This window comes from Mus musculus, chromosome 8, assembly GCF_000001635.26.
Source record: "Mus musculus strain C57BL/6J chromosome 8, GRCm38.p6 C57BL/6J".
Lineage (NCBI taxonomy): Eukaryota > Metazoa > Chordata > Mammalia > Rodentia > Muridae > Mus > Mus musculus.
The window spans coordinates 124,601,034-124,627,097 of NC_000074.6; the positions used below are offsets into that span (position 1 = coordinate 124,601,034).

General features: G+C 48.2%; 1 protein-coding gene across 3 annotated transcripts in view; it reads left to right on the forward strand.

Annotated features, from left to right (window-relative positions):
- The window catches only part of Capn9 (calpain 9), a 42,670-nt gene extending 24,972 nt beyond the window's left edge, over positions 1 to 17,698 (forward strand). For 2 of the 3 annotated variants that reach the window (XM_006531404.2, XM_006531405.2), the window contains 13 exons: positions 2,853 to 2,930; positions 3,157 to 3,317; positions 4,373 to 4,530; positions 4,663 to 4,871; positions 6,922 to 6,958; positions 8,060 to 8,140; positions 10,470 to 10,527; positions 12,384 to 12,448; positions 12,788 to 12,856; positions 13,431 to 13,593; positions 15,120 to 15,236; positions 16,400 to 16,458; positions 17,449 to 17,698. In XM_006531404.2, coding sequence (XP_006531467.1) covers positions 2,853 to 2,930; positions 3,157 to 3,317; positions 4,373 to 4,530; positions 4,663 to 4,871; positions 6,922 to 6,958; positions 8,060 to 8,140; positions 10,470 to 10,527; positions 12,384 to 12,448; positions 12,788 to 12,856; positions 13,431 to 13,593; positions 15,120 to 15,236; positions 16,400 to 16,458; positions 17,449 to 17,475 — 1,282 coding nt within the window. In that variant the 3' untranslated portion in view covers positions 17,476 to 17,698. The remainder of the gene's footprint in view (positions 1 to 2,852; positions 2,931 to 3,156; positions 3,318 to 4,372; positions 4,531 to 4,662; positions 4,872 to 6,921; positions 6,959 to 8,059; positions 8,141 to 10,469; positions 10,528 to 12,383; positions 12,449 to 12,787; positions 12,857 to 13,430; positions 13,594 to 15,119; positions 15,237 to 16,399; positions 16,459 to 17,448) is intronic. The other variant, NM_023709.4, reaches the window with a different exon arrangement.
- Positions 17,699 to 26,064: the final 8,366 nt, after the last annotated feature.

The following is a 26,064-nucleotide window of genomic DNA, read 5'->3' on the forward strand; positions in this document are numbered from 1 at the left end:
GAAGCAGGCCCGTTACTAGGCTCTGTTAATATGGCAAGGCCAGCTTTCCAGGCTGTGCCCAGTGATCCAGGTGACTGGGAATTGAGAAGCCGTGGCCTCTTCACACCCCTGCAACATTCTTGTCCTGCTGGTTTGTCCTGCTCTGTTCAGATCTCAAGGGGAATGGCTGGGAAGGATGCTGACCAGGCCACAAGGGAAGGGAAGGTTGGCTTCCCTCTGCCAGTGAAAATGGGAAGAACTGAGGCAAAGGAAACCTGAAGTAATAAGACTGACATTGAGACCGGAACTGGTGTCTGGTGCTACCCATCAAAGACATGTTTTAGCCGCTCTGTCCAGTTACCAGGTGTGGTGACCTATTTAGAATTACATGGTTCAGAGAGCCAACTGAGGCCCTCAGTTCTTTCTTCTGTCCTGCCGGGTCCTCCTTGGAGTCCCAGGTGAACACAAAACAGACCTGCCACACCATCACAGCACCACCACAAAAACAAAGAGATTTAAATGACAGCAACCCCCTTTACCTGAAATTTCACCATCCATAGTTTCTGTTGAATAGGATTGCCTAAGGTCTGAAAATATAGTATCATGTGGGACATTCTAGAAATAAATGTTAACTGTCACATCATTCTTTGTGGTGTGGTAAATCCTCCACTGTATATACCATTGCATTATAGACTATTGCAGTCTGTGTGTTTAAGTAAACTTATTCCACTTAGTGACAACTCCACATGTAAGAAGAGTGACACTGGCCACTCAGGTCAGAGAAACCAGAAAATACATCCCTTGGGTGAAAACATAAAAGTGTTCAACTTACTTAAGAAAGAAAAACATTGTATGTTGGGTTTTCTAAGATCTGCAGGATAATTAGGGCAATAGATGATAGATGTATATTGATAACTGATAGGTACATACACACACATAGATGATAGATAGATATATACATATATACATATATACATATATACATATATACATATATACATATATACATATATACATATATACATATATACATATATACATATATACATATATACATATATACATATATACATATATACATATATACATATATACATATATACATATATACATATATACATATATACATATATACATATATACATATATACATATATACATATATACATATATACATATATACATATATACATATATACATATATACATATATACATATATACATACATACATATATACATACATACATATATACATATATACATATATACATATATACATATATACATATATACATATATACATATATACATATATACATACATACATACATGCATACATACATACATACATACATACATAGATAATACATAGATAGATGCATAGATAGATACATACATAGATACATATATGAATGGTAGATAATAGAGGGGTGAATATATGTTGAATGAATCAATGGATAGGTGATGGATGAAATGGTGATGGATACATTGATGGATAGACATTGGATGGATGACAGATGGATAAATGCACAGATGATGGAAAGATGAATTCATAGATGATAGATAATAAATAGATGGGTGGATACAATTGTGTATGGATGCCTAGACCACGGATAAGCTGGTGGATGATGAACTGAAATGAGTGTTCAGATGATGAATGAATGGTTGAGCACACGAATGCACAGCTAGATAATGGATGGATGGATAGATGGAAAATGATAGGCTGATGAATGGATAGATAGGCAACAGGTGGATGAGTTAATGGATGAACGGACAGATGATGTTTGAAGAATGGGTGTGTAGATGAGGGATTAGTAGAAAATGGGTAGATAGATGCTGGATTAATGGATGGGTAGATGGATGATAGATTAATGGATGGGTAGATGGAAGCTGGATTAATGGATTGTAGAAAGATAATAGATTAATGGATGGGTAGATAGATGATGGATTAATGGATGGGTAGATAGATGATGGATTAATGGATGGGTAGATAGATGATGGATTAATGGATGGGTAGATAGATGATGGATTAATGGATAGGTACTTGATGGATATGTAAATATATGGGTGGGTGGGTAGATGCATGGATATATATCATAAAATGATATAGATGGATGATATGGACGATAGGTCATAGTTGGAGAGTAACTAGATAATAGATATCACATTCATATAACTTTTGTCACACTGTTGCTCTAATTGTCCCACTTTAGTAGGCATTTCTGCTAAACTCTTTCTGTATATCTACAAACTTCACTATCTGTGAATATATAAGAAAACATGAATAGGATCTGTCCTCGTGGATTTAGCATCCCCTGGGGCTTCTAGAACCCACCTAGAAGACTGTTGGGTCAGAAGGCAGCAAGGATCACAATGCACAACACTGAGACTGGAATGCCAAGCTTGAGCCTTTGAGGGTGTCAGCAGTTCTCCTGACCTGAATTTGGACTCACCCACAACAGGCCCTCCCTGAGCTTCTGGTCACATAAACAGGGCATTTGGTATTTCAAATGGCTACCACAAACATTAGAATCACTACTCAAGTGTCAATTTAAAAACCAGAAGGACCTTGGCCTGCCTCAGGCCACCGGCAGGCTGTGAGTTAGGGACATTCATGAACTGTGACCTCCAGCTGGGCTACTACTGTGTTCAGTTCCTTGTGACTGTCCCATAATGAACTATGAAGAGACAGCACTTGGAAGTACACTTCCTAGCCACTGTCTTGCTGGAGCCAGTGGTGAGCTGGCCTCATGTCCCTTGGGTCTGGTGAACCTCGCTAAAGAGGGTGTGAACCCCACACCATGCATATCTAGTTGGTGTGGCTTTGGGGAGGTAGAGCACCCAGTTTGAACCATGGCTCTTTGCTTTCAGCTCTCCTGAGTGGCGCTCTGTGGACCTGGAGGAGCAGAAGCGCCTGGGCCACACTGCCCTTGATGACGGGGAGTTCTGGTAGTGCCATCCTTTCCATTTTTGTTTGAAATTGGGGTGCATGGGGCAGCACCCACCATCCTTTTCCCCTTTCCTTCCTCATCCCCTTCCCTCCTCCTTTCTCTTTCTCCCTGTCTCCCTCCTCCTGGGAGGGACCCCTGGCTCTCCTCCCCATGAAGGGGGTTAGATGGTTGTCTAGTGCCATCACCATGACACTGCAGCGCACCCACCCTTCCCTCTGTCGCAGGATGGCATTCAAAGACTTCAAGATCCATTTTGACAAAGTGGAGATCTGCAACCTCACACCTGATGCCCTGGAGGACAGCGCCCTCCACAGGTGGGAGGTGACCATCCACCAAGGAAGCTGGGTCCGTGGCTCCACTGCTGGTGGCTGTCGCAACTTCCTGGGTAGGTGGCCTCTCTGTCCTTCTCTGTCCTATTCTCATATTCAATCTGTCTGGGGACATGGAAGGGGCAGTGTGTGTGGAGCTGGACAGCAAAGTTGGGATGAACAGGGAGACAACAGCTGAGCCTTAGGCAGGAAGCTGGCATGAGATGCCTGGGAACTGCTCTGTTGTAAGGTTCAGGTGACATACATAAGGTGAATGACAAGTCACACCAGGTGAGTGGGAAAGAGGATCTGTTGCTCAACAGCACCTCAGAGGGGTGCGGCAGGCATCGAAGCCTTTGAAGGCTGCATAGGTGGTGGCCAAAAAGTTGGAGGAAGAGTGAGGCAGGAGCTTGGAGTGTTGCTCAGGGTTAGAGTGAGAGGGCTGATGGGAAAGGGGAGGGAAGAGATCACCTTTTCAGGAATAGAAGCAACCTGTGGAGGTGCCAGGGGCAGTGTGTGTATCCTAAAAAGTTTGGCTCTTGTAATGTTTTTCTTTGTGTTGGTGTTAAATAGCTGTGCTCATACATTTTATTTTGATTTTGTCATTTTTTTTCTGTGTTCATATGAATCTAGAGACAAACAAAAACTTTGGCTGCCATTCCTCAAATGTCACCCACCTTGTTTTTGAGACCAGGGCTCTTGCTGGCCAGGAGCCTGCTAAGTAGGCTAGGCTGGCTGGCCCTCGAGCACCAGGTTGCCTGATTCCACCTCCCTGGCACTAAATACATGCTGCGACACCTTGTGTTTCCATTTACCCAGTTTATTTAGTGTGTGTGTGTGTGTGTGTGTGTGTGTGTGTGCATTCTACCTTGCACCAGTGGAGATTAGGGGACAGCTGTTTGGAGTAGGCTTTCTGCCTCTACCTTATAGGTCCCAGGTCATCAGCCTTGACAGAAAATGCCTTTCTCGGCTGAGCCGTCTTGCTGAGCTTTTTGTTTTGTTGGTTGTGGGGTTTGGAGGTAGATTCTGGGGAATCGAACTCATGTGCCTGCACAGCAAGCACTTTGCCATCTGAGCTCTGATTTGGTATTTTTAAGGACATGATAGTAATCCACCCCCTTTCAAACGGCAGACACCTTCTGGACCAACCCTCAGATAAAGCTGTCCCTGACCGAGAGGGACGAGGGCCAGGAGGGCTGCACTTTCCTAGCAGCCTTGATGCAGAAAGACCGCAGGAGGCTCAAGAGGTTTGGCGCCAACATGCTGACCATTGGCTACGCCATTTACCAGGTAGGGGACCTGCTGCCCTCAGCATCCTTGCAGTGGGTTTGAGTTCCCTGTGTCATGATCGATAGTCATTTGTCCAACTGAGCGTGAAGAACAAAGTCACATCTCCCTGACAACCCCTGCTTTCTCTTGCAGTGCCCAGACAAGGACGGACACCTGAGTAGGGACTTTTTCAGGTACCATGCCTCCCTGGCCCGAAGCAAGACGTTCATCAACTTGAGAGAAGTCTCAGAGCGATTCCAGCTGCCCCCGGGAGACTATATCCTCATCCCCAGCACCTTTGAGCCGCATCAGGAGGCCGACTTCTGCCTGAGAATCTTCTCTGAGAAGAGAGCTGTGACTCGGTGAGAGAGCCCATCTTTCTCAGTGTGCACGGTACCCGAAAGGGCCACTGGGGAGTCTAGCCGAGCTAGAACCCCATCCTCGCCTCCCATCACCTGCTCAGGAAGTGGAATGGGAAGAGAGGCTTGCTTCCCCGAGATCTTCAGAGCCCTTCTCTTCAGAGCACACCAGTGATGACCCATCTGCTCCAGGAGTCCTGCTCACTGGGCCTCTTGGATGTAGCCCTTCATTTCTCAGACCTGACTCTTAAGAAGCTTCTAGAGTCAGGGGCTCATATGGGGATTCTAGGCATGCTTACTCACATGGCAGGGAGGTGACCATTGGAAGTTTCCCAAATCACACCACCTTTCAGCTCCCTGATGAGTGTCAACCATTTCACACTGCCACCTCACACCATGGAGTGTTTTGTTTTGTTTTGTTTTGTTTTGTTTTGTTTTGTTTTGTTTTGAAGTCTTTTTAAATGAAATCCTCCTGTTGCAAACATTTCCCACTGCTGTCAATGACCTTGGATATGGCACAGGGGAAATGGTTCATGGTATAAGGACTCACTTTTTAATGTAAGGAAAGCCAGCCAGAGCAGGAGTTCTCAACCTGAGTCATGCACCCTTCGGGTCATGAATGACCCTTTCACAGGGGTCACCTAAGATCACATAGGAAACATAGATCATAACAGTAGCAAAATTACAGTTATAAAGAAGCAACGAAAATAATTTTATGTTTGGGGGTCACCAGAACCTGAGAAAATGTATTAAAAGGTTACAGCATTAGGGAGGTTGAAAACCATTGAGCTAGAGAATTCCAGATACAGCCCAAGAAGAGACCACTCACAGATCTGCCAAGAGGTTATCCGTTCCAGTTTACCTTCCGTGTAGTGCGGCAGAACGGGACTGGCGGTGGGTAATGAAGGGTCCCTGGTTGTGAAGCAGGTTCAGTTGAGTGTTTGGGGTTCTGAGTGCAGGCACCATCAACAGAAGCAATGAAGTCTGAACATTCCTCCCGCTTCCCCTGGATGCTGATACACATCGTGCGTGGATTCCTCAGCACCCATTCTCACAGAACACCTACATAATCCCAAGATGACCCTATCTCGCAAGTGTGCAGTACAAAACAGAGCCAGGTGACACCAACCGTTGTTCTCAACAAAATCGCAAACGTTTGATTTTACCAATAAAGACTTGGGAGGCAGATGCTAGCTCAGAGAGGCAGAGAAAGCATCCAGCCAACCTTCCTCCTTAGCCAGTGTCTCAGAAGGGAAAGCAAGGCTCTCCTCCATGCTGTCTCAAAAACCCTTCAAACCGAATGTCCCTCCCTCCTGCTTCCTGTACTTCTCTCCGTTTGTCCTCCCAACTTCCCCTTACTCTCTATGGCTTTTTTTCCGTATTCCCTGTCAACCGGTCACTGGCTTCACCTCTTGACCTATGGTTAACTTTATTTAATCCTGTTTAAAAAAAAAAAAAAAGAACAGAAAGCTCTTGGATTAAAGGTGTACGCTAGGGCTGAGCCATCCCACAACTAGAAACAATTTTTTCCAATAAATAATGCAGTCTTGGGATTCACAGTGTAGTCAAATATCCTGCAACAACCAACCCTAACCCTCTTGCTTTCTATCCCATCAGAGGACTGAAAGTTGAGCCCTGATGGTCCCGCTGTGAAGCAGGGCCCAAGCCAGCACTGTGTTCACTTCAGAGGGGACACACCAAGCTGTGTCCGTTGGTGTGGCTCTCAAGCAGACCCCTAACCATCAGCATTCCTAGAGGGATAATGAGTACCCTGTTCAGAGTGCGTCAGGAAAAGAGGGGGCACTGATATAGTCTCTGGCTTTCAAGCTCTGGATTGCAAAGTTCCTTGGGCTAGGGTCACACCAGTCTCCCTCTCTCTGGCACACTGGACAGGTTTGAAAGGCTAGGGGGCAGGTATTGGCACAAGGGGGGTCGGGGGGGGGGAGTGAGTGAATGACACTGAACAGGCTCTGACAGGCAAGACCCTTTCTGTAGCTCTAGTCCAGTGAGGTGCACATCTTCATCTGAGACTGTGTGCTTTCTGCCACTGCAGGGACCTGGACGAGAACATAGACATTGACCTTCCTGAGGTGAGTCCTCTGCTGTCGTCACAGGGGATGGGGTTCAGCTGAAGGCTCTAGAATTCACAATTGAATTCACGGTTGGGCAGTGGTGGTGCACACCTTTAATCCCAGCACTGGGGAGGTGGAGACAGGTAAATCTCTATTAGTTCAAAGCTAGCCTGATCTGCAGAGTGAGTGCCTGGACAGCTAGAGTTACACAGAGAAAACCTGCCTTGAAAAAAATGAAATGGGGAAAATCAAATTCAGGAGAAGACAGCTCATAGCCCAGTAAGCACCCTGGCTGGTTCAAACCCGGACCCCACAGCTTCTGTTTTTCAGCCCACACAAACCATTGTGGAAATCCAAAAGCCGTATGATGAATATTGAATATTCGAGGGGTGGGGGAAACATGCTCAGTGCTTCTGAAACAGTCAGAGCTTCCTGGGCAGCAGAAACCTGCTGGGGAAGAGCCTGCTGCTCTGTGCTGCCCCCTAGGGCCGCAGCTTATGAATGGGCCAAAATCTACAGAAAACAGAACACTGTTGTACTGAGCCCTTTGCCTGCTCTGGGTGCTGGAGACGGACTCTTGGAAGGCAACGCTCTATCAAGAAAGATGATGGATCAGGAGATGAGGCTGGAGCATGGCAGCCCTGTGCCAAGCTATCTGTCAGGCCCCGGCACCCCTAGCCTTCTCATTCACATCAAGTGACAGACAGAGTTCCCGCTCTGGCCAACGGACATGTGGTCACTCAAGCTGAACTTGCGGTCCCCAAGATGTAACCAAGCTGTTCATCTAGCTCTGAGAAATCAGGAAATGCCTTATGAGCCTGACAGGCCAGCTCTGTCTGCATAACTGGAAGGCTCCTGCTTTAACCCCCGAGTGAAAAATCTCCATTGCAGTTTGCTACTGACCATCCTGTTCTGTGCGGAGCATTTCCCATGTGTGGGGATTGAACCAGGCAGGGCCGCCCACATGCTAGGGAAGACTTCTGCTGGCTTTTCCTTCAGGGACAGCGTGGTGTCCAGAGTGGGCTCTTCTTTTCTGTTACTTATGTGAGAAAGCATGTGTTGGATTTCGCTCTGTGAGCCCTTCTCTGCCCTTTACACAACCTTGTTTGGCTCTTTCAGCTTCCAAAGCCGACTCCACAGGAGGAGGAAACAGAAGAGGAACAGCAGTTCCGGGCCCTGTTCCAGCGAGTTGCTGGCGAGGTAGGATGCAGCCGCCTCGGTCTCCTCTCTCCTCGGACCTCTACCCTTGCCCTGAGGGCCTGCTCAGGGTTCCCAGCAGAGGATAGTGATCATGAACTACAGCACCTTCCCAAGTCCTAGTGGGCTTGTTGTAAAGCCAGCTCTGTTGTCCCTGGGAGCCTGAGCACCAGCTTGCTGACAAGTGTCAATCAATTTTTAGGGGTGGGACTAAGGTTAGGGCTAGGGTTTCTCAGATGAGCTCAGAACTGACCCAAAGATACTTACTGTAGATCAGAAAGCCTTAAAGGGGGCAGTGACTGTGGACTCTGCCCCAAGTCACAGCCAAAAAATGCTCTACTACATTAAAATGCTTCTCAGGGAGGCACTATGAGGACACCCCCAAAGGGAGTTTCAGGGAGCAACACACTTTCGGCCATTAGCATCAGCCATTAGTGTTTGATTGGCAGACCAGGGCCCCTGGGAAAAGACAGAGCACCTGTCCATTTGCCATCCTTGATCTTCCATCCCATTTCCAGCTCTGCTCAGCATCCTTACGAGCTGCCCTGGAAGAGCTGGGGAACTGGGTGAAATGTCACCTAGCTCCAGGCCTCATGCCACCGAAGGCTATTTCCTCAGTGGAGACCTTAATAGAAGGAGCCTGATGGATTAGCTTGCGTCAGACACTAATGACTTTATTACATTGCTCCCTTCTCCTGTCTGGGGCTCCTGGATTGGAAGGGGCAGCCCAGAGAGGTGAGCACACACTCCGAGGCCTTGCATATACTGCTGTAAACAAGGGGAGCAGGGCACTCTGGTGGAGTGACAGAGCCATGTGCCATCTGTCTCCAGATCTGGGCAGAGGATGACAGGGAATGGGGGTTGGGGGAGTCCCATAGTCAAGTGATCTCCCCAAGGATTTCAGGGGTGATGGGCTGGTCCCACATCATAGTGCCTGTGAACCCTTGAACAGAGGCATAATGCAGAGACAGAAGTTACTGGGGGAGAGATGCAGCATTCGTCATTAGCAACAACTAACAAAAGCGCCTCCCCCCCAGTGACGTTCTACCTGCTGATCCTGTCCTGTTCTCTACCCAACTGGGTAGCTGGCTCTATAGCTCCATGCCTATTCCCCCTGGTCAGGGTGGCCATGTACTATACAATTTACCTGCTTAGCAGAGTTGAACATCTCAAAGACCCACTCCCTGGGCCTGGAAGCTTCAGCAGTAGAGCCAACTGTCATATGTTGTAGCAATGTCAACTGTGACCATGGTTACATGGGTTAGTTCAACCCCCACATGTGCGGAGGAGCTAGCCAGACCTCCTTGTGCATAAAAACCACTTAGGTAGCTGGGTGTGGTGACTCATGCCTCTTACCAGGGAAGCTGAGACAGGAAGATTTGCAGTGAATTTCAGGCTACCCTGGGCTACAGAGTGAGAGCTGGTCTTAAAAAAACTAAAAAAGGCAAGATGGCTCAGTGAGTATAGGTGCTTGCTATGAAAGTCTGGTGACATCCATTTGATCCTCAGAACCCAGGTAAAGGTGGAGGAGAAAACCGACTGCACAATGCTGTCCTCTGACCTACATGCACAGGGGCACACACACCACACATACACAAACCACAAACCACACATACACACCACACATACACAAACCACACCCATACCATACACACAACCACACACACCACACGTATACCATACACATATACAAACACACACAAACACACACACCATAAACATACACTCCATAAACACACAAACCACACATACCATAAACACACACACACACACACACACACACTGAGCATCCTACAACTGTGGGCTCCCTCCATGGCCCTGGTAAGACCTGAGTATATCTCTCACCAGCTTTTGCTTTGTGGACGCTGGGGTTGGTGAGTATCTGACCCTGATGATTCCTGAATTCACCTCTAGAGATTTTAAATTAATCATGTCATGGTTAGGTCATGGTTAACCGTGTCTTAGGTCTTCTGTCTTGAATAGCAGGTGACACCCCACTATGTGAAGTAATTTCAGTTCTCTGGGTGCTCCTGTAGAGACGTACAAGGACCTATTTGCTCTCCAAAGGTCTTCTGACTCTTTAATGTCTCTCACAGCTTTTTGAAGCATTCTCGGGGACTATTGCATCCTTACAGGATGGCTGGCTTGCCTTCCCCTTTCCTGAGTCTCTCCTGGGGTGGTCGGCCCTTCCCTGAGAAACCAATGGGTGCAGCTACCAAGGAGGTGGACTCCGCTCCCAGCACAGCAGCCCCAGGGCCACTCTCCCCCCAGGAGCCAAGTGAAGTTTAGAATTGTCGGGGGACCAAAAAGAGCACTTGTCTCCACTCCACAGGACATGGAGGTGTCAGCTGAGGAGCTTGAATATGTTCTAAATGCTGTTCTGCAGAAGAGTAAGTGCCGTTCCCACAGGGGACAGGGCTCCCTGGAGAGAAAGAGTGACCACCCTGTCAGGGCTCTCCCGGGCTCTGTTCCTTGGAGCATCAGACCTGCTGACCATTGCTGACATCCATGTGTATACAGACTGTAGAATATGGTCTGTTGCTTATTTCCTAACTGGGACACTGATGCAGCTTCCCATAGAGTGTTTCCCACTTTTTGTCTCAAACTTAACAAATACTGAACATTTTGTATCAAAGACTCATGCATCATATGGCTGTTACTATATTGTTACACTTAGCCTACTGTTTAGTGTGTGTGTGTGTGTGTGTGTGTGTGTGTGATTTTGTACGACTGTGTGTATGAGTAAGAGTGTATGAGTGTGTATGTGTGTGGTGAGTGTGTGTGAGTATGTGTGTATATGAGTTTGTGTGTGAGTGTGAATATGAGTGTGTGTATGTGTGTGAGTGTGTAAGTATATGTGTTTGAGTGTGTTAGTGTGTCAGAGTAAGTATACGTGTGTGTGAGTTTGCACAACTGTATGTGTAAGAGTATGTGAGTGTGTGTGAGTGTGTGTGAGTTTACATGAGTGTGTGTATATGAGTGTATATGTGTGTGTGAGTAAGTGTGTATATGTGTATGAGTGTGTGTGAGTTTGCAGGTCTTCATGCTTAGAAGACAGGCACTCCACTGATGGTGCCAACTCCCTAGCCCTTGGTTTTATTTGTTGAGAGAGGGTCTGGCTAAATGTCTATCCTGGCCTCTTATTTATATTCTTCCAGCCCCCAAATCTTGAGGGCTAGGATTGCAGGTATGTGGTACACCCAGCTACTGCGGTGTTTTTGAGGTTCCACCATCTGTGTATGAATATCAAATTTCTTCAGCAATTTGGGGTTGGGGAGGGGTTATTCTTTGTTTTGTTTGAAACCAGGTCTCACTTGGGCCTTCGCTAGCCTGGACCTTGCTCTGCTGCAGACCAGGCAGGCCTCAAAGTTACTACCTGCCTTTGCCTCCGCTCTGTTAGCATTACAAGCATAGCACTCACCACCACATTCATCTCTTTAGCAATTTAAAATCCTGCCCATTGAACTCTATGAGCTGATCATTAAAGAGCACTTGGGAAAAGGTGGAATGCTGTGTGGTTGTGACCTATTGTGATAATATTCTTGACTGGCATTTATACAATTTCTTTTTTTTTTTTTTTTTTTTTGGAAACGGGGTTTCTTTGTGTAGCCCTGGCTGTCCTAAAACTTGTTCTGTAGTCCAGGCTGGCCTCAAACTCAGAGATCCTCCTGCCTCTGCCTCCCAAGTGCCAGAATTACGGGAATTACAACCACTGCCTGGCATAATTTCTAAATTTTGCACTTGTAACCAGGATGATGATTGGGCTGGAGAGATGGCTCAGTGGTTAGGGGCACTTGCTGCTCTTGCAGAGGACCAGACAGACTTGGGTTCCCAGCAGACTAGAGTTGGACTACTCATAATCTCCTGTAGCTCCAGCCCTGGTGAATCTGATTTCCCTTTCTGGCCTCCGGGACACCTTCAGGTGCCTGGGCATACACAGACACATACAAACCACATATATACACAAATTAGAAGAAAACAAATCGTTAATAAGCAGACATGTATAAAAATCTTGGGATCCCTAATGCTAACGTAAATGCACAGGAAAAGCCCATCCCGAAGGCTTTCTGCAGATTGCAGACTTTCCTTCCGGAAGTCCAGCCCCTACTCTCAACATCCTAAGACAGTGTCCACATCACTGTCCCAGAAAGCCTGGTCTGCCTCCACTACTGGGCTCCCAGAAGAAGGGAAGAGAGGCTTGTCTTAATCAGGGTCATTGATCACACGGCTGCCTATGTGATTGCAGAAACAGCCCTCAAGTTCAAGAGGCTGAGCCTGCTGTCCTGCAGAAACATCATCTCTCTGATGGATGTATCCTTCTCAGCAGGTGCACGGTCCCTCTCCTCTGCCCTGCAGATCAAAGAGGGAGGCTTTGTCAACCTAACTAGGGTTGGGTCAGGATCCACAGAGCCAGAACAATGCAGTAGAGAGAGGGGGATCGCCCCGAAGGGAATGATGGGTCTGTAAATATTCAGGTGCCTGCCCCATCTCACCTTCCTTTTGCCCTCCTTGGAAGTTCCTGTCTCCAGGTTACTCTCCCAGGGCCCCAAATCTTTACTCGTGCCACACAGCCCTGGTCTCCTACTATGATCCCAGAGTTGGGTTCCCACAAGGCTCCCGAGTTGAAAGTCCCTTAGCTCATGTGGTCAGACCAGTGGCAACGGGAAGCTGGAGTTTGAAGAGTTCCGGGTCTTCTGGGACAAGCTGAAACACTGGATGGTATGTGGTCTGGCTTAGACGCCCAACAGAGCCAAGCAAAGACCTAGGCTACAGGCTAAGAGTGCTGTTGGGAGGGAGTCAAGGAACCACAGAGCATCCTGATGCAGGCAGAGATACCACGGTGCTTCCAGCCAGAAGGGAAGGAGACAGAAGAGGACCCGTGGCTGGAAGTAGAGCAACAGTGTGAGACCCAAACTCCTCAGCAACACATGGAAGAAAAGAGGGCTGGCCTACAGGCTGGGGGTGTGGCTAAGTTGGTAGTGTGCTTGCATAGCATACATGAAACCTTGGGTCTGATTCTCATCAGGAAGCTAGGCGTGGTGGAACACACTCAAGGACCAAGGATCTATTAAGGTCACCTTCTGCTACATAGAGAGTTGGAGGCTAAACTGGGCTACATGAAAGACCCTGTTGGAGAGGGAGGGAAAAAGGAAGGGAGGGAGGGAGGGAGGGAGGGAAGAGGGAGGGAGGGAGGGAGGGAGGGAGGGAGGGACGGGGGAGGGTGGGAGGGAGGAAGGAAAAAGAAGAGGAAAGGAAGGAAAGAGAAAGTCTGGGTCCAACCTTGTCTGTCTAGAAGGCAGCTGTCACCCCTGGGCAGCTGCCAGCTGCCACTGGTCCCTGGGCTCTGACTTCTCCATGCTCTACTCCCTGGTCCCAGGACCTGTTTCTCCAGTTCGATGTGGACAAGTCTGGCACCATGTCTTCCTATGAGCTGCGGACGGCACTGAAAGCTGCAGGTAAAGAAACAAGTCAGATGTGTGTTCCAGCGGAGATTTTCGTGTTTGTATGTAAGGGGGGCAGCAAGCTATAAAGCTGGAAAGACCAGGAGAGAGGAAGAGGAGAAGACAAGGATGGTGCGGAGGCCAAGTGGGCACGTGATAGGTGTGGGGAAAGAAGTCTTGTGGGATGAGGTAGGTGCAGGGGGGAACGGGGGAGGGGAGAAGGTACAGGAGGAGAAACAACATCAAAAACCTGAACTGGGCTCGGTGGGCTGAGGTTGGCCCACCATGCTGCGTTCTAAGCAGTCATTTTCCACTGTCCATGACAGAAGGCAGAATGCCGCGTGACACCTCGGGTCCTTTGTGAAGAGCAAACTGTGTCATAAACAAGAAACAGTGCCTGATTCTCTTAGGGGCTTATAACTCCATTTCTGTGGCAGAATAGATTGAGCAGGGAATTACAGAGCTTACAGACTGTCTGCATAAAAATGTTACAGAAATAAACCAGGCTTATTTACCTGCCAAAGCAACTCTTATAAAGGACAACATTTAATTAGGGCTGGCTTACGAGTTCAGAGGTTCAATCCATTATCATCAAGGCGGGAGCATGGCAGCATCCAGGCATGGAGGAGCTGAGAGTTCTACTTCTTGTTCTGAAGGCAGGCAGGAAAGAAGACTCATTTCCAGGCAGCTAGGACAAAGGTCTCAAAGCCCACTCCCACAGTGACACACTTCCTCCAAGGCCACACCCACTCCAACAAGGCCACACCTCCAAATAGTGCCATTCTGTGGACCAAGCATATTTAAACCACCACACTGACTAATGAGGAAAATGAAGGCTGGAGAAGTGGAGCCATGCCCTGTGGTGGCCAGGCCATGTTCAGGGCCACACTGGCTCCCAGTGTGCACAGCTCCAGCATGATGTGAGGAATGAGCCCCTACACAGCACCCCTCACTGAGGGTGTCAGTCCCTTAGGAGATATCTCCAATACCTTGAATCTTAACGATCTTTTCTTTTTAATTTACTTTTATTAGTTACAGTCCAGTCATTACCCCCCCTTCCTGGTTCACTCTCCTACGGTTTCTCCTCCCTCCTGTCTCCAAGAGGTTATTCCTACCCTCCACACCTACCAACCTTAAGGATCTTAAGAAATACCAGTGGGCTGAGGAGATGATCACACTAGCCCAAGGATATGGGTTCAATCCCAGAACCCATGTAAGTAAGGCATGTTAGCCTGGACTTGTAATCCCAGCATTGGAGAGGCAGAGACAGCAGGGTTTCTGAAGTTTGCTAGCCAGCTAGCCTAGCCTACTTGGCAAGTTCCAGACCAGTAAGGCGGGGAGAGGGGGGTGACCCCAAGGAATGATAGCTGCTTTTGTCCTTTGGCCTCCACCCACACTTTTGCACATGGACATCCACATGAACACGTGCACACAGGCGTTGCACACTGAATAATTCACTTCTGTGCCTCTGGAGGTCCCGGAGATGTCTGCTCACCATGGGGTCATCCAAGGCAAGTCCTGAGTCTCCTGTGTCTCCTCAGGCTTTCAGCTGGGTGGCCATCTCCTGCAGCTGATTGTCCTCAGGTATGCAGATGAGGACCTCCAGCTGGATTTCGATGACTACCTCAACTGCCTGGTGCGGCTGGAGAATGCAAGCCGTGAGTACGCATGGGACCCCTGAGTGTACAGGCGAGCTGAGAGTGTGCAGGGGAGCCCTGAGTGTGCATGTGAGTCCTGAGTGTACAAGGGAGCCCTGAGTGTACAGGGAGCCAAGAGAGTCCTTGGACCCTTGGGAGCACAGAGTGCCCAGCTCAGGGTCTCCAGTCACCATCTATGAATACATAAGAAACAACCTGGGGGGAAAAAGGCAGATCTAGGACATGGAGGGCCACCGTGGATGTCTGTGCAGACACTATGCCCTGTGGTCAGCTGAGAGACAGAATAAGGTCCTGTGGTTACACACCTACAGGCTGTGAAGGGCTGTGAGTGGACAGGTTTCACACCTCCTACTGAGGAAAAGTCAAGTCCCCTCACAAAACCCAAAATGAGAAGTCTCTGCCCCTCGCTTGTTCTCCCCTGAAAGCCCCAGACACAGACCCAGTCGTTTAAGCAGGGTCTGCTGTACAGGAAAGATGGAAGGCTTGTGTGCAGGTGCTCTACACAGGAGATTCATGGACACACTCTCTCCCAAAATAGCCCCCAAGGGTGGCCAAATGCATCCAGGGCAGCTCAGCCATCCATTGTCCCTTCAGCTGCAAACGAACATGTCCCAGTATCTTGTGGTTTTATAATGCACATGCATTTTACACACCTGCACAGCCATGGGATGCCCAGTACACACCTAGAAATTTTACACACCTGCACAGCCATGGAATGCCCAGTTCATAGTGAAGTGTCCCCAGTGGGATGACAGGATGTTGTCACTATTGCTTGGGGCACTTAGCATCCAAGCAGGTCCATGCTACATTCATATTCTCTCTTTCTCTCTCTCTCTCTCTCTCTCTCTCTCTCTCTCTCTCGCTCTCGCTCTCGCTCTCGCTCTCGCTCTCGCTCTCGCTCTGGGAAAGCCCCTCCTCCACCTTGCTAATCAAGGTTTGGCTGTATCTCTTCTGGAGGTAGGAATCTGAGGTTCAAATTAGACAGTCCCTTCTCAGATCACCCTGGCTAGGAATTGAATCCTTTCGATCGTCTCCACCCCACCATGCAGGGAATCTGATCTCCACTAGAGGGAGCAGCTACCCACAGATTTCCCAGTGGTCCAGGAGCCCTTAAACCTGCCCAGGGGTCTGGCTCTACTGTGACGCTGCCTCCCTCCCAACAGGGGTGTTCCAATCTCTCAGTGTGAAGAACAAGGACTTCATCCATCTCAACATAAACGAGGTATGGCCAAGCAGACCCCGGCCAGGGCGCAGCAGAGTATGAACACGCTAAGTGGATCCCCCAGGCAGGACGAGCGAGCACTCGCCGTGGGCAATTACTCAGTGCAGAGGCCGGTGTTTGTCCTTTTGGCAGTCAGCATAATTAGCGCTATAATCCTGTGAGCTGTGGGTGTCTTCATTGCCCTAGTGTCTGCTCATGTGAGCCCCAAGAAAGAGGGTGTGGAGTAAACAACGTTCCACATAAACACGAGCAAGCCTGGTGAGAGGAAGGGAGAAATGAGAAGCTTCCAGCTGCTTCCGCAGCCTGGCAGCTCGCTTGCTCACAAGGAGCCTGAGCTACCACCCTGCCTCCCTTCCCTTCAGCTCCACTATGGTAGAGGGCCATCTTTCTCTGGAAAGGTGGGTCACCAAACTCACACTACCCTGCCCAAGATGTCTCTGTGAGGCTTCCCCTTCAACAGGAACAAAACACATCTTATCCCTTTGTCCTATCCGCCCTCTACTGAAAGTGCACTTAGCCTTTTTCAAGGTTTATCTGACTGGGGAGATGGGCACAAGCAGAAGGGCCCACGTTTGAACCCTACGACCCGTGTAAAAAGCCAAGTCTGGCGGCATGTATCTGCAATTCCAGCGCTGTGTGGGGGCTGAGGCAGGTGGATCTCTGAAGCTCACTGGCCAGCCAGTGTGGTCATGGACAATTAGTACCTACAGGTTCAGTGAGAGACTTTTTCTCGAAATAGAAGATGGGGAGAGAAATGCCTGGTCTGCACCCACATACACGTATGCATGCATACATAAAATAATTATACATGCGACACACCCAGCAATCTGTTTTAATTTAAATTTTAAATAAATGGTTTCATGTTGAGTCAGAAGGCCAAATTTGTGCAAGATGACCGACCAGCAAGAGTTCTTGCGACATAATACAAACAGAAGCCACTCCTCAGTTGCTAGGCTGGATTTCTAAAGCCTCATCTCTCTTTACTTCCAGTTCATCAGCCTGACCATGAACATCTGAGGTTGCTCTGACCCGATGCCGTCTGCCCCTCTGATACTCAGCTTCTGGATCATGAACCTCGAAACTTTTTTTTAGAGGGCTGCCCCGCCCACTGCTCTCTCTCCTCCCGGCCTCACACCACCCTCCTCCCCTCTCCATAGTGAGTTAGAAGAATCTAAAGGGATTGGCTGAGTTCTCTGATTCTGTGGAACTTCTTATAAAATCATTGCTCTACAAGAACCTACGGTACCATCTGTGTCTGTGTGCTCAGGCCTGGGGTTGCTGTGTGCTCCTCCCGCCCCCGCACCTCCCCCGCGCCCCCCCCCCCAACTGGTCATTCAATGTTCCAGTACCCAGAGTCCTGGCTCCAATCATGCTATTAAGACACACACACATGATGCTTTTCTTTATTTTCTTTATTCAAGGGGAGGTTAGTGAAAATGTTTATCTCAGAATGAGAGAGCAGAGCCTGATGATGCTGAGGGTCTAAAGTGTTATGGGGTAACGTGGAAATTATTCTGATGTACTACTTGGGGAGACTGATGGCAGTACTGTGTGTGTGTGTGTGTGTGTGTGTGTGTGTGTGTGTGTGTGTGTTGGAGGACAACCACAGGTATCCATTCCTCAGGTACTATCCACCTTGCTTTTTAAATATATATTTTTTTTGTTTGTTTGTTTGTTATGGATGGTTGTGAGCCACCATGTGGTTGCTGGGATTTGAACTCAGGACCTTTGGAAGAGCAGTCAGTGCTCTTATCCGCTGAGCCATCTCTCCAGCCCCCTTAAATATATTTTAATTATTATATTTTGAACCGCTTGCATACATGTTTAACCGTGTGTAGGTGCACGTGAATATGGTTTCTCTCAGAAGTCAGAAGAGAATGTCAGATCCCTGTAGCTCTTGTGAGCTGTGTGACATGTGCTAAAAACTGAACTCAGACTCTCCGCAAGAACAGTATGGGCTCTGTTCTTACCTGCCGAGCCATCTCTCCAGCCGCTCCACCTTGGGGTTCTGTTTGTTTGGTTTTTTGGTGTGTGTGTGTTTTATTTATTTTTTAAAGATTTATTTATTTTACATATATGAGGACACTGTAGCTGTCTTCAGGCACACCAGAAGAAGGCATCGGATCCCATTACAGATGGTTGTGAGCCACCATGTGGTTGCTGGGAGTTGAACTCAGGACCTCTGGAAGAGCAATCGGTGCTCTTAACCGCTGAGCCATCTCTCCAGCCCCATGTGTTTTATTTTTGCACAGGGTCTCCTGGACCTCAGGAGGTGGGCTAGGCTGGCTAGGCCAGTGAGTCCCAGGGAGCTCCTTGTTCTGCCTCTCCAGGGCTGTGCTTACCTGCTCTGGCTTCTGGCACTTCACTCCTGAGCTGTCTCCTGGTCTTTTCATCTTAATTTTAAAAATACTTAATTTTTAAAATATTTATTTATTTATTATTAGATATTTTCTTTATATGCATTTCAAATGCTAACCCAAAAGTTCCCTATACCCTCCCTCTGTCCTGTTCCCCTACCCACCCACTCCCACTTCTTGGCCCTGGAATTCCCCTGTATTGGGGCATATAAAGTTTGCAATACCAAGGGGCCTCTCTTCCCTGTGATGGGCGACTAGGCCATCTTCTGCTACAAATGCAGCTAGAGATATGAGCTCTGGGGGTACTGGTTAGTTCATATTGTTGTTCCACCTATAGGGTTGCAGACCCCTTCAGCTCCTTGGGTACTTTCTCTAGCTTCTCTATTGGGGGCCCTGCATTCTATCCTATAGATGACTGTGAGCATCCACTTATGTATTTGCCAGGCACTGGCATAGCCTCATACAAGACAGCTATAACAGGGTCCCTTCAGCAAAATCTTTCTGGCATATGCAATAGTGTTTGGGTTTGGTTTTTTAATGATGTGTCTGTGTGTAAGAATGTGGACATGAATTAAAATGCCTAAAGAGTGCAGAAGAGGGCATAGATTCCTTGGAGCAGGAATGAATTCTTTTTTTTTTTAAAGATTTATTTATTTATTATATGTAAGTACACTGTAGTTGTCTTCAGACACACCAGAAGAGGGAGTCATATCTTTTTTACGGATGGTTGTGAGCCACCATGTGGTTGCTGGGATTTGAACTCAGGACCTTCAGAAGAGCAGTCAGTGCTCTTATCCACTGAGCCATCTCACCAGCCCGCAGGAATGAATTCTAAGTAGTTGTGAGTCACCCAAAGAGCATGCTGGAAACTTTTTGTTGTTGTTGTTGTTGTTGTTTTGTTTTGTTTGTTTGTTTGTTTGTTTTTGACAGAGTCTCACCTATGTAGCTCTGGCTGGGCTCAGACTCACAAAGATCCTTCTGCCTCTGCCTCCCCAGTCAGTGCTAGGATTTAAAGTGTGCACCACCAGGCCTCACCAGCAATATTATTCTTAACCAATGAGCCATCTTTCCAGCCAGCATTACTTTTTAAAAAAAAAAATTCTCCAGCTGGAAAAATGACACAGTGGTTAAGAGGAGCTTGAATTGTTCTTGCCAAAGTCTCGGCACTCACAGTCACCTGCCACCAACTTCCAGGCTCTGCTCTCATCACAGCCCTGTGGTCAGATCTAAAGAACAGGAACCTGGGGTACAGAAATTGCTTCTATAGGTCCTTACCCTGAATCCCCTGGGTGTCTCTATAGGTCCTTACACTGAAGCCTCTGGGCTCTGTCTGGTGTAACATACAGAACCGGCTTAAGGGATTCAAAAATTGGAGCTGGCTCCAAACTCCCCAAACCCTGTCACCTCAGAATCTTATGGTCCAATGAGAGGCCAGGGCTTCAGAAAAACAGGGCATGTGACTCGGGCAAGGGTACCAAGCTCACTGGTGCCAGCCCAATTCAGGGCCCTGAGTCTTTTGTGAAAACAAAGCCTCGTTCTACTGAGAGCCAAGAATGCCTGCCAACTACCAGAGGGGAGGCCACCCACTACCACAATTGTGAATCAGTAGGAGGCTGTGTTGGCTACCAGTGCCATGGGGCCTGTTCCCAGCCCCTGGGCCTCTCAGACGGGATAAAAAAGAAGGGAAAAGAGAGGTCAAGAGACTCCCATGGTACCTGGACTGCATTGGAACTGCATTTGTCCTGGGGACAAAGCCCGGTTTATGGTCTGCAGGGCTATGCCCTGGGGGGACGTTTTGTTCCTTTCCATGAGAGGGACCAACCAGGCAGGCCCTGGAGCCTCTGGGAGCAAATACAAGAGAGCACAACAGAAACTGCTTTGGATTGAGGGTTCCTGTGCCCTCTGAGATTTGTACCACGGCCACCTGGCTTGGCCTTCAAGCCTTGGCCCTTGAGGACTTCAGACAGATGTGGTACGAGCCAGGTGGCGTCTCCTAGTCTAATTGAGCTATGGAGATGCTGGGAAGAGGGAGAGGAGCATGACCCATTCCCAGGAGGCTCAGAGTTCTGACAAGGGAAGAGGCCTAAAAAGCCGACCCTATCACATGCAGCCTGGCTTCCAGAAGCTTCTCACGGCTCTGCCCATCACGGCTCTGGGAACTGCCATCTTAGGAGTTTGCCACATTCTGCACACTACGTGGACTTAGCTGGGTCTCTTTCCCCCCACTGCCTGCCTCTCAATACTCTGGGATTTCTCCCCCAGGGTCAGTTCTCAGCACACCTCACCAGGGGCGGTGCCAGCCACTTGAAAGGGGGTGCTAGTGGGATCCATGTGAGGTCTGTGGCCCCAGCTGCCAACCAAGTCCCCTCTTTACGCACGTGACTGTCCCCTGCCTCCAGCCCCTCGGTACAGTCTCCTTGGCACGCTCATCCTTTGCCCCAGGCATACTGGGCACTGCTGTCAGCCTCTGTGTTCCTGATTAAGGGTCCCGTAGCTTCAGTCAGTGTTCGGCTGTTCTTCTCCGGTGTCTGGGCCTCTGCACTCCTTGTCTGAACACCACGGGAGAGCAGTGTCCCCCCTCACCCTGTGGAGGCGCACTGGACACCTCTGTCTTAGCCCCTCCTTAGTTTTTGAGGCAGAATTTCTCCATTTGAGCTAGGTTGACCAGCCAATGAACACTCAATTCCCACTTGGCTCTGCCCCCAAGCGCTGGGATTATAGCTTTGTGTGTGCACTGGGGGTTGAATTTAGGACCTCAGACTTGCATAGCAAGCACTTTGCCACTGAGTCATCTCCCCAGACCCTTCATCTCCACCTCCTTAATACTTTGTGGTGAGGATTAAAACCAACACAGGAAACCTTGGGGACACACTGAAACCGTAGTTCCAATCCAAGGTGTTGCCTCTAGATGGTTCTTTGTTCCTTCAGTCGATTAAAGGTGTTGCTCCATTTTCTTATAGTTCACAACACTTCTGACAAGAAATATATTTTATTTATTTATTTATTTATTTATTTATTTATTTATTTAATGTATGTGAGTACACTGTCGCTATCTTCAGACATACCAGAAGAGGGCATTCAATCCCATTACAGATGGTTGTGAGCCACATTGTGGTTGCAGGGAATTGAACCTGGGTCCTCTGTGAAAGCAACAGGTGCCCTTAAGCTGAGCCAACACCTCGCTTATTTTTTTCAGCGTTCCACTTTGTAACTTTTCTGTGATTTATTTCGTCTGCCTCTCATTCCTTCCTGCTCATTTTCTCACCTCAGCCCTGTGGTTCCCATCTCCCCAGGTTCAGCTTAGGTTTTCCCTGTCTCCATCCCATCTTCCCTCTGGCTTTGTGAACACATGAGACCCTGTAGAAACCCCCTTTTATATCTCTTAATCCCTGCTTTGGGTCAGGTTTTTTTTTAAGATTTATTTATTTAGTTTTGTATATGAGTATATGAGTACACTGTAGCTGTACAGGTGGTTGTGAGCCACACACTCTCAAGACAAGTTCTCCCTGCCACCTGAGCTACATCTCTTGCCCTAAAGGTCTGAAATTTTTCTTTTTTCTTTTTCTTTTTTTTTTTTTTTTTTTTTTTTTTTTTTTTTGGACAGTACAGTATTTTCAGTGACCTGGGATCAAAGCCTGGAGGCTGTTAGAGGCCATTGCCAGGCCTACTAGACACTCTGTTTCCCCCAAGTTTATTTCTGTCCCCTTCATTAGAAATGCTGCCCCTCACTAGTCCGCACTTCCTGCTGCATAGAGCAAATGGAAACTGCCTTTGCTGGGTTCCTAGAGTCTAGATTAGTCCTGCCTCTGCTCAAATGCTATGCTGTCTCTCGGCTGTCAATTGCCCCACTGTCAGGTCAGAGAAGAGGGCTTTTCTATGCTCTCTCATTTTCTCCCAGGGCTTCTCTCTTACTGACAGGCCCTCTCGGGGAGCAGGCTATCCACATACTGTAGTTTATAGATTCCCTCACTTGGCCCTGTGGAGTATGGGAAAGTGGGCCTCATTGTGACTGCCTCTTCTGCCTTCTTAGGATCTGGAAGTGGACGTAGTGCACAGAGGGCTGTAGCCAAGGATTGACCAAAGAGCCAAATGTATTCACTGCTGGGAAGACTGAGGGCAAGCAAGCATGGTTCAAGTTGGAGCTGTAGCTGCAGCGTCTTTTAAAGGAGATGCCTTTAGGCCGAAGATTTGAGGGCTGAGAAAGCTGCAGGCTAGCCTCTGCTACAGCTGTGGGAGGGCTCAACCTGATGGGTTTGGGCAGTGTTCTGACCAGCGCACCGGCAGGAGGTAGATGGGAAGAAGGAAGGACCCTCCATGGGACTCCGGACCTCCCTTCTGACCACTTGATAGCAGAGTCTCGTATGGGCATCTGGCAAAGCAAAGATGGGTTTTGTAGAGAGCATCTCCATGGAGCAGGGAGTGTGTGTTGCGCAGGAAGGAAGGCTGAGAACTGGTTCTTCAGAGTGAGGCCCCTTCAGAAGGAGGCCTCTGATATTGAGCCTCCAGGCTGCTTAGTCTGTCCAGCAAGAACCCTCCCACAGGCATATTTGGCCACCCCTATGTCAGATCAAGTTCCTCCTCTACTATCCCCTAGATGACATCTGTCCCTCCAGCCTGCTGGCACACGTTAGCTAGAATGTCCCTTCCTGCTGATGTTTCTGCTCAGTCATTTTCCAAGCCCTGACCGTCCACCCCACTCTGCCCCTGGGCTTGAATTCTGAGAGGGGCTCAGTATCCTCTCTGAGGCAGCACCCCACCCCCACGGCACAGTCCCTATGGCAAAGCCTGGGAGTCTGCTGGGCTGTCTTTACCTCCCAGCTGAGCTCCATCCCTCCTGGGCCTTGTTTTCGTGCCCTGAGATTGCTAATGCCAGACTCTACTCCAGAGGGGAGACACATGGCTGTCAGTGCAAGGTCTCCCTTCTAGACCCTTATTTATAAGATTTTTGTTTTTCCAAACTAAAAGTTTTCCTGAGCTAAATCAAACCCAGACACATGTGGCTTGTTGTATTTTTATTATCATTGTGCTGAAAGGAACGTGTAGAGATTTATTGGCATGCACATGTGACTCGGGATGATCTATACGATTGCACGGAGTAAACTCACTTAGAAGGAAGCTAGGGCACCACGTGTCCATGAAATTATGGAAAATGAAATGTTGCATTTTTGAGAAAAAGCCTTTCACCAAGACAAATGAGATCATGTCCTAGAAAATGCTGTACCAGGGCTAGAAGGAGGTCCAGGCTCTTCCTGCCACTCTGTGTGATGCTGTGAAAGGGCCCAAAGGTCCCTCACCAAGGGTATAGAGTTGGCACCACCCTCCAACAGAAAGAGAAAAGCACAGGACATTTATCTCTTGGTCTGTCCTGCTTCCTCTCCTCATAGCTTAACTATCTAGACAAGAATGTAGCTAGACAAAAACTAACCAGGGTTTTATGTCGTTTCTCTGCAAGTCTGGTAATTCTTGAGACAGATAGGAACATCACTGGAGACTAATAACCAGCTAGCTGCTCAAAGCTTGAAAGACAGGATTCAGGAGGGGAGAGTTGTGGGGAATGGAGACAGCATTCACAGACCAGCATCCTAGGAAGGTGGATGGACTGTTGATCTCAGAGCTCTATGTTGTGGAGAGCGGGCTTCTAAAGATGCACCTCTCCTCACCCCACTTTAGCTGGGACATTGCAGCTGGCTTTGACTTCTTGGATCTATTTCCTCGATTTGCTGAAATCCAACATATTGCTTCTCTCTCTCTCTCTCTCTCTCTCTCTCTCCATTTATTTACAGTTCTAGAGAGATGTCTCAGTGGTTAAGAGCACTTGTTGCTCTTATAGAGGACCAGGGTTCAGTTCCCAGTATCCACATGACATCTCACAGCCATCTGTAACTCTAGTTCCAGAGTCACTAACACCTTCTTGGGGCCATTATGGGCACCAGGAATACATATCATACACAGACATACACACAGGCAAAACACTCACATAAAATAAATAAATCTTAAAATTACGCTTATTTATTTCCTAGTTGATTTATGCATTTAGTTCGTGTCTATGGCATGCGTACACCTTGCGTAGAAGTCATAGGACAACTTGTGAGGGGCAGTTCTTGACTTCTGCTATGTGGTTCCTGGGATAGAACTTACGTCTTCAGGTCTGTCAGCTTGTGCCCCCGCGTTACTTTTCTATAAGTTAAACTTCACTGTAATTTTCAAGTTTTGTGTGAGTTGCTGTAAAGAACCAAAGAGTAGAGAGAAGTGTTTGTTACAAAGGTCACCAGCTTTTCAGGACTCTGGAATGATGAAGAACGACTAGCTATTTAGGTGGGACATTTTAGAATTGTGAATGCCTAACAAAATGGATCAAGGAGGGGACGCTTCCTTACAGAAGGGCAGAGGAGGCAAAGCAGCTCTGCCAGGGACAAGCTCTCTAAGGGAAGGCCCAGACGGGGGCTGCTTGCTGAGATCTCTACCTCTGGGAGGACAGAGTTCACAGGGAGCCAGACTTAGCTGAGAGAGGAGAGAACAGTGGTCAGGGACGAGGACAAGGACAGCTCATCCATGGCATTCAGACGGGAGAGGTGGCAATGCTAAGGAACGGGGTGAACTGGACAGAGACCTGCTTCACTACAGAACGTCACTGTGACACCTCTAGAGAGACGGACATGGGAGTCAAGACGTTCAGGTAACCCCTTGAAAAGCCAAGCTTCCGAAGATGGTGAGTGTGAAGTGGGGACTCTGATGGAATGGGGACTCAAAGAGCCCGGTCACATGGGAAGTGTCACACTGCTAAGCCACAGCCTCCTGGGAGGGGGGGGGATTATTAAGACTCCATCACCCAGGTTCTCTTTGTTTAGATTAACCTCAGCACATACATTCTGTCATGTTTCCTTCTACCTTTATCAAAAGACCTTTCTTGTTGGGTGGTGGTGGCGCATGCCTTTAATCCCAGCACTTGGAGGCCGAGGCAGGTGGATTTCTGAGTTCGAGGCCAGCCTGGTCTACAGAGTCAGTTCCAGGACAGCCAGGGCTACACAGAGAAACCCTGTCTCAAAACAAACAAACAAACAAACAAACAAACAAACAAACAAAAAACCCAAAACAAACAAAGATCTCTCTCTCTCTAAAACAAAGATCTCTCTCTCTCTCTCTCTCTCTCTCTCTCTCATGTGTGTGTGTCTGTGTGTGTGTGTGTCCCACATGCTAGGCACAGACCCTGCCATGGACCTATATCCACAGCCCTCTTTTCAGTTTCCAT